This window comes from Sinocyclocheilus grahami, unplaced genomic scaffold, assembly GCF_001515645.1.
Source record: "Sinocyclocheilus grahami isolate Dianchi unplaced genomic scaffold, SAMN03320097.WGS_v1.1 scaffold2499.1, whole genome shotgun sequence".
NCBI classification, from domain to species: Eukaryota; Metazoa; Chordata; class Actinopteri; order Cypriniformes; family Cyprinidae; genus Sinocyclocheilus; species Sinocyclocheilus grahami.
The window spans coordinates 36971-45411 of NW_015507678.1; the positions used below are offsets into that span (position 1 = coordinate 36971).

At 39.9% G+C, this 8441-nt stretch overlaps 1 protein-coding gene across 1 annotated transcript; it reads right to left on the bottom strand.

Moving 5' to 3' along the window:
- Positions 1–383: 383 nt before the first annotated feature.
- On the bottom strand, positions 384–8223 carry LOC107575181 (arachidonate 5-lipoxygenase-like). The gene is made up of 14 exons (XM_016261601.1): positions 8074–8223; positions 6460–6658; positions 6291–6363; positions 5575–5697; positions 5285–5391; positions 4961–5133; positions 4362–4508; positions 4062–4271; positions 3330–3416; positions 1519–1697; positions 1267–1391; positions 1043–1143; positions 782–952; positions 384–693 (listed from the first exon to the last, which is right to left on the bottom strand). The coding sequence occupies exons 1-14, from the start codon at positions 8221–8223 to the stop codon at positions 514–516; spliced, it is 2025 nt and encodes a 674-aa protein (XP_016117087.1). The 3' UTR covers positions 384–513.
- Between the last annotated feature and the right edge of the window lie 218 nt (positions 8224–8441).

Consider the following 8441-nt stretch of genomic DNA (forward strand, 5'->3'; position numbering starts at 1 on the left):
AATCAGTACAAATCCAACAAGTGTTATTTTGTTACGAAACCCCACAATCGTAAGATAGAAAGGAAATAATAAGTCATATAAAAACATAAAATGACAAATGAAGAATAAAAAAATGATGAACAAATGACGTCATAAAATGTGATTAAATGATAAATCAAATGACAACTACATGAATGACTAATGATTATAAAAATTACATTTGTTTGCATGTTTGCAGATGGTTGCTCTCTTGAAGTAACACACACCCACACGTCGCTGATGAGAATCCCTAAATGCATCCCATTTCAATTACTGTGAATGGTGATTGCATATTTGTTTGTTTTTATTTTTGTATAGACATCCAATTCTTGTTGTAAGTGTATAATACTTTGTATTATTTCCATCCAGATTACCATTTTCACTAAAATCCTTACAGTTACTGTAGCAATTATTTTGTTTATGGAGTCATGTTGTGATGTGGATCCAAATAGCCCAGTTAAAAAGTATATATATATATTTCCCACGGATGTTCTCTCAGATGGCCACGCTGTTGGGGATTCTGTCTGGAGACAGATACCAATAGGGCAATTTCAGTTTTTCATTTCGGCTCTTGATGATGTTGGTCACTTCAACTAATTTCTCACGGAAAGTCTTAGTGGCTTCCAAGACTGGTTGGTCAGTGAAGTAGTTATCTGGATACACACCTAAAAACAGCTGGGGAGAAGATTTGGACAAAATACTGTTTTCTTTGTTTTGTGTTGCAAGTATATTCAAACTAGTTATGAATAATCGGTCATCAAACCTCTTCATCCTGGAACTGACTTAGGGCCCAAACTGCTCCTAGATGCCAACTGGCACGTCCACGGTCCGGCAGACTCTCCATGATGTACTTCATATCCACCTGGCCCTTCTGTGTGGGAGGAGGCTTCCTCATGGTGGAAGGGCTGTTTGGGACCCAGGCAAACCAGTCATACTGGAACACAGGCAGGCACACAGATATCAGCCTATAGACGCTAACCCAGGCATAGTTTAGATTCATCCAGAAAAGTCTTTGTAATCCCACCTGTCCGAAGTTGACAGCAGCATGGTGTGCTGAAGCTGTGAAAATCACAACAGTCAGGTACTCGACCAACTGCTCCCGAGTTTTCAGGGAATCTGGAAACTCTGTGAACATTGGTAACATTTTGACCGATATGCAATGAAATGTGACTTTGTACGCCATGCAAACACAATACATATGCAATCATAAGAACATGCACACTTATAGTAAATTGATCCTGAACTCACCACAATCCTGGGGACAGTACTTCATACCGGAGGAGCAGACATCTTGAACAAATGCCTGGATCTCCTCGTCCTCCTGAACGGACTCATCACTGCCGTAGTAGATCCTGACCACATCAGAAACGAAACTGGAGGAAGATCAGCAAATTCTAAAATAAATCCTGGTGTCAAATGCTTTACTATTGACTTCATTGTCATTAAATCTCACCAGTAGCATTTGAACATCTGTACATTTTTGTGTATTTTATCAGTTACCTTTTCACTGCCTCCCAGACCATCATGCCATCATCTCTGTAGTAGTAGTCGGGCAGGTCGTCCTTGTTGTCCGCTCCTCGAGCTTTCACGGACTCAGGGAAGCACAGGGACTTGTAGGTTAAAGTCTTCATGGCCTTATCAATCACTTCGACAACTGCAATTCCACCGGTGGCGTTAGCCTTTGAGGTAGGACACTAGTGATTATTTTTCTGTCTCAGATTACATTTTGTAAATGCTTGTTTAAAGAAGTGCAGTGAATTTGAAGCCAGAGCCTACAGCTAGTAGGGGTGGGTAAAAAAATCGATGCAGCATAACATTATATTCAAGTCTAATGGGGTTTTGGTTTTGGGCTGTTGTAGCACCTCTACATATTAATATTTAATTTACGTCAGTACCATGTGAAAAGTGAAAGGAATTATTAAGCATGTCAAATTTTTTATCTCTTAAAACTTATGTTAACTCCATCTCCCATAATGCTGTACTGGACTCGTTTGTGATTTCCTGGTCGTTTCTTCATGTCTGGTCAGTGCATTTGATGCACAAGGAGGTAGGAAGTATTGTTCAGGAGGTTTTGTTCTCTTTGGGACTGGTTTCAACTGTCCACCATGGTCCTGGAGCAAAACCCCACCCAGACCGCAGTTGCTTGCATCTGTACTGATGACTGTGGGCTTCGTAACATCATAGAATGCAAGTACGGGAGCTTCTGTGACGACTAGGCGTTTTACATTTACAATATGGGTTAACTCACCCAGGAAGTTTATTACATCGCTGCAGCCAAAAGACCCCCTTTCCTGCATTTGTGGCACTCAGCACTTTTTGCTGGACATATTTCCCCTTTTCAATGATTCTTCCCACATCTTTTACATTTCCCCTCAGTCACATGTTCTGTCTGCTTTCGTTTTGAGCCACAGAGCTGTCTGCCTCTCACGCTATGTTGGGATTTTCCCCTGGTGCTGACAACCTCGCTGATGTGAGCACTCGCTTTGGCAGCCTGCTCACTAACATATCCATGGAGTTGTTCTGACCGCCTCACGAGCTCTACGGCATTTCTGAGTGCCAAGTCGGCCATTGATTGAAGCCTTTCAGATAGCCTTTGGTCCTGAATCTCAATCATGAGCATGTTGTGAATATTTTCATCTTTGGCATCACCAAAGTGTTCGTTAGCTTGTGGAGGCAAGGAATATATTCCTATATTTGAGCCCTCAGGTGGAATCGTGCATGTTCTTGAATAACGTTAACTTTGGGTACAGTATTGTGGCTTAAGTATTATGATGATATTGTATTGTGGCTTCTCTGGTGATTCCCACCCCTAACAGGTAGACAGGTTAAAACTGTATGCATCTCCAGAGCTTAAAGTCATGTGAACGAAGCAGAGACATCAGAGATGAACACGAATAGAAAAGTTGTGTTTCCTTACAAGGTACTGTTTATGCAGGGTTAAAGTTCCCTCTCAGTCGGTCACTCTCGACGTCACGTCGGAGGACCGACGAATTGGGATCTCGCTTAGAGGGACCAATCTACTTCGAGTGTAAACTAAACGAGCCAATGCACATTGGCATGCGATTATTGGATCCAGCTGCTGCTGATCACAGCGTGAGTATAAGTAGGCAGCAGGTGCAGCGCATATTCAGCTTTTCGCTGCGGAGCCGAGCGATCACAATAATCGCATGCCAATGTGCATTGGCTCGTTTAGTTTACACTCGAAGTAGATTGGTCCCTCTAAGCGAGATCCCAATTCGTCGGTCCTCCGACGTGACGTCTCCGTTCCCTCCTTCAGGGAACGAGGGGTACATACGTAACCGAGACGATACCTTATCAAAGAGCCCAGATTCACAGATGAGTTTTTCACGAGCTGCAGTGTTGATGGCAATGGTGAAACGGACATGAGGTATCAGCAACTGTAAGGAGAAAATTAAGCATTTAAAAATAAGCCTGGCAGCAAGACACTGAAAGCAATAAACCACTCTAGGCCACACGTTTCAGTGTTTGTACCACAGGTAAGGGGTTTCATGCCAAAATCATTGTAACACCCTACCTTGAGTGCCTTTTTGCTTTTATAGCAAGAGCAATATGATAAAGGACACCGATGTGTTTTACAGTGATTTGAACACACTTCATCCAATCAGAATTCAGAACTGGAAAATGTACGTTGCATGTTATACCCTTGAGATACTTTGTCAATTTGATTAATCAAAGGCACAAAAACCATGATTGGATCCTGGAAGGTCAGGAACCTGTGTGTAATCTACTACTGTAAAAACACAGGCACTAAATGGGTTAAGACATGCTTTATCTGGACATTAAATAATGGCGTATACAAGTAAACTGAATATCACAAACCTTAGTAAATCATGTTGCGTGATTCATTCTCCCATAAATTTAGTCTGAAAGGGAAACTCCTAAAAATGCATATGCCACTGCATCCATGCCTTTTCATCACTAATGTTTCACTGCATGTCTTTAGTAAAACCTGACAATAAATTTTTAACATCAAAAACGTTACCTCTAAATCTCATAGCAATGAAAACGTTAAAGAATGCTACCTTGTATATGGGATGGACTGCAGAGAGCTGTCTGTACATGGCTATGGCAAAAACCTCAGAGGTCAGATGCGTCCTGAGAAGGTGTGTTTCCAGCTGGTGTACATTGAAGTCGGAGCATTTCACCCATATCTTGGCCAGCATCCAGTCGTACTGATTATCGCTCGGGAGAAAGACTGTGTTCCCCACCCCTGCGGTGGTCTGACGGCTGAGCTGTTAAGTAAGTATTTGGTAAAAACTCCAACGCTTAGTTCAAGCACCAACTTTTTAAGTACTGTTTTACAAAATTATTTCTGCAGGCACCTGAATAGCAATCGGTATGATTTCATTCTGGCTGTTCTTGTACAGTAGGCAGAAGGGAGCAGCCAAATACTGCTGGGTATCTGGGTCTGTGGCATTGGCTTGCACTCCCTCCAGTACTGCATAGTCTGCTATGTAGATGTTTCCTGCCTGTAACAGATAGATATTTAGCATTGGACACTGGAGAATTTCTATTCCATTCACTGTAATTAATTAACATCCAGAATTGACCACTGCTACAGCTTTCCAAAATCCAAAGTAAACTCCAGTACATCCAGAATTCTGCTGCAGCCTGCTCACTCACTGCTTGTCCTCCAAAAGCTTCATTGGCTTCCTGTCCCACAATGGATCTATTTTCATCTACAAAGCCCCCTATAACCAGAACTCTCCGATGTGCTTCATCACCACACGTCGTCCCATAATCTCTGCTCCTCTGTGACCAATTTACTCGAAACTCGTCTTTTTAGGAGTGCTTTTAATTTGTGATTGATCTGATGCATTACAAGTTGTTTTTATGCATATTTTTTAACCCATGTAAAGTTCTCTATAAATAAAACGTATTCTTTTTATTTTTGTAAGTGTTGTTTCGTTTTTCTTCTGACCTTTAATTCCTCCTGTAGTGTGAGACCTCTATCCAGGGAGCTTTCCACCATCTCCTGTGTGACTGCAAAGTTGTCTGGAAGATTCATGCACTTACTGATCATCACAGGATTGCAGCCGTTCAAGAACTGATAGCCAAACATCAAGTCCTCGTTCCAGTTCTGCATCACATGCTCTGTCAAAGGGAATAATAGAGTCAGCTGCCAGTGAGTTTAGGAGTATGCAAACAATGTGTCTCAGCCTGTTTTACACTCAGTCAGAGGACAGCTTGTTTTAGTATTAGAGAAAAGTGAATAAAAAAGAACTAAGGAAGAAACAATTAAAACCTGACACAGTGTTCTTGATTTTCACAAATATTTTTCCAAAATCTGCAATATCGGTCCAAGAGGACTGGAACAACCTCATAAGTTTATTAAGACCAAGATTCTCAATCCTGAAAGAGAAGATCATGGCAAGAACAATACAACTGAATGCTCATAATGTCTGGTTCAGTTTCAGCTACACTTGTCTCTCCGTTTATTTTGAGATATTTCCTGGCATTTGTCACAGGAAATCAATAACAGGCATATCTGTTGGTGATACGTGCAAAGAGATGAACGCAAACGGTGTAACCTACGCTTTAAGGTAATTCAAAGAGAAGTCCACAGTTTTTGCAGTTTCAAACTGAATGTCCAAAGGAAGTTCAGTGCCTGTGTTGGCATCGATGCTCAGGGGGAAACCAGGGCGCCACTCCTTCCACCTTCAAGAAACCGCAAAATTAATCTTTCAGTTATTTGGAGAATTATTTTAGGTGAAATCAAAAGTTTTTATTCTAGTCTAAGTGTATTAACAGTATCGGAGTGTTAAGCATTTTAAACTGTAAAACAAACTGCCAACTGAATCATCTAGGGAAAAATAAAGACAACATTTACAGCTTGTAACTGTGGCATTAAACCTGATTTTTGTTTTGTCTGGATTACAGTTCCATGTCCATCTGCATCGAATTCATTGCACTATTTATTTTGTCCTGTTTTCCTGTTCCTCCACTAGGTTTTCATTTGTTTGTATGCTGACCTGTGTCTGGTGACATTTTATGCCAAGAGTTTAGCAATAAAATAGTAACCGATATAAATATGTGTTGGTCCCCTGTGCAATTCGGGTGTTAAATGGTTCGAAAGGATTTTTTTAGGGAAATTTCTCTTTTTATTTTATTTAGATATTTTTATGTATTTATGTTTTTATAGGAATGTATTGTATGGGTCTGTTGTATTTCTGTTTCTCTGCACCTAAATTGCCCACAAGGGATCTCAATAAAGCTTGAGCTTGACCTTTATTGTAACTGTGGCATCAAACCTGAACAGTAGTTGTCTGGATTCCAGTTCCATGCGCCTGTACTCTTTCATATTATCATCCTGAGGCAATCGACCTAAATGTACATGCACAAATACATACATAATTACACACAGACACACACAAACGACAGTATTTGTGACACGCTTCATTCAGTCCAGATGGGACTCACCCTTGCCATCTCGAAGAACCACTTCCTTTTCATTGGCTATCCAGCGATAGCAGGGGAACTCGACCCGCTCTCCAGAGGGAGTCGTCACATTGATGCATCTGCAGTACCACTGATCATTGAACAAGAATTCCTCCTTTTCAAGTTTCACCAGCTCTATGTCTCCAAGGATCTCCTTCGTCCTGATGTCGACAGATACCACCTTTAACAACAGCTTCTGTTAGCCATAACTGAATCACACGGGTTGTGTGCACAAATTAAAGAGGGTTTAGGGAACAGAAGAATCATGTCAGATGAATTCAAAAATACCACCCTAATTATCACTGGATTTGTGATATAATATAAAATTTGATTATCTGACAGAGGGATTTAAAATACTGTGAATAAAGTGTAGGAGTGAGGAAGTTTGTGGAAGCTTTGATAGGGAAAAATGGGCAGTGTTGGGGAATAAAGCAATAAGCCCCAAGAAGCCGTGGTTTACAGTGAATTTATAACGGCTAAGGGGTGTTGTTAGGCACGACGCGAAGCATTTATAAAATGGTTATTGCATATATGTAGCAGGGTTTCACAAAATAAAACAAAGCAAATAAAATATAATTATATTAATAAAAACAGTATTCTTCCGCCAAACAATGTAGTTCCTCAGAAATGGTTGTGGTTCCAACAAAGTGGTTGCCGAGCAACAGACAGAAGTAAACAAAGGTGTATGTTTGTAGAGTAATTTACAACAGCTTCGAACGCTGCTCCGCCAATCAGAATCAAGGATCGGAACTCTCCGTTTTATAAAGTTACTTTTAAAAGTAATGCATTACAATGTAGTGACTAATTACGTTACTTAGTTACTTTTTATGGAAAGTAATGCGTTACGTTACTTTTGCGTTACTTTGTACTTTTTTTCATCTGCCTTGGCCTCATTTTTCTCTCTTCAGAAAAAAAAGAAAATAAACACAAATGTTACGTTTATCTAAAGTCATTTTTGTTTATTAGTATGGTTGATCATCGAAGGACAACAGTAAAGATACTGGTTAATAAAATGGAATTAAATACATATTTGTGTTATTTAACATGTTTGCGTCATGTCCTGACGCATGATGTCCTTCATTTTGAGGAATACTGAATCTGTTTTTGTGCGAATGAGATGAGTAAATACATGCTGATATTAGTCTAGAACTACAGTATCATCATGTTCACACTGGTTCCTCTCAACATGAGGACAGGAGGGCTGTCAATCAATACATGGAAAACAAAGTAACTGGTGTTACTTATTTGAAAAGTAACTTTCTTGTCAATTAAAAAGTAATGTTACTTTACTAGTTACTTGGAAAAAAGTAATCTGATTACGTAACTTGCGTTACTTGTAATGAAACTGAAAGCGGGGTTATAATATTGCATGTTTTGTTGACTGTGACTTCTCACTTTTTTGTGAGGAAACAAAAGTCTTTAATGACAGCCACAATTAAATGAGAGTGATAAAATATATCTGATAAGCATTAGACATCAATAAATGAATGAAATAGCTTCATGTTTAAGTAGTGAACAACCTGTACTATTCAATACAGTACATAGCTGTTTCCACTGAATTTGTGCTGAATTTGCAAGGGGAAAAACAATTCTTACCGATCCTCTTGCAAAACGGTCAAAGAAGGATTTGTCCAGTAGAGTCTGGTCACTGCATGTCTCCGTGCCCACCAGCGTCAGGTAAATGTAATCAATTGTCCCAGCAAACACCTGATTGCCAGTGGTGACAGACACCGTGTACGTGAACATCCTGCTCACATGTGAGCACAAGTACAACAGACTGTCTGTCTTCTCTCACAGCTGTTTTTGGGGTGTGGTCTATCAGTATAACTTGTGATCTTTATCAAGAGATGGAAACACCAACACTGTACAATTATTTAATCAATTCCTTCATATTTATGCTTTCTTTAAAACGTTTAAAATTCTAAAATTTGACTTTTTTTATATACGATATTACTGTAGAAATT

Bases quoted from the DNA above. Each gene is read 5' to 3' on its own strand.
- LOC107575181 (XM_016261601.1), bottom strand. From the start codon at position 8,223: ATGTTCACGTACACGGTGTCTGTCACCACTGGCAATCAGGTGTTTGCT. The intron at 6,659-8,073 runs GTAAGAATTGTT...CTGTTGTTAAAG, and splicing joins ACCGTTTTGCAAGAGGATCG to GTGGTATCTGTCGACATCAG. The intron at 1,144-1,266 runs GTGAGTTCAGGA...CAATGTTCACAG, and splicing joins GTACTGTCCCCAGGATTGTG to AGTTTCCAGATTCCCTGAAA.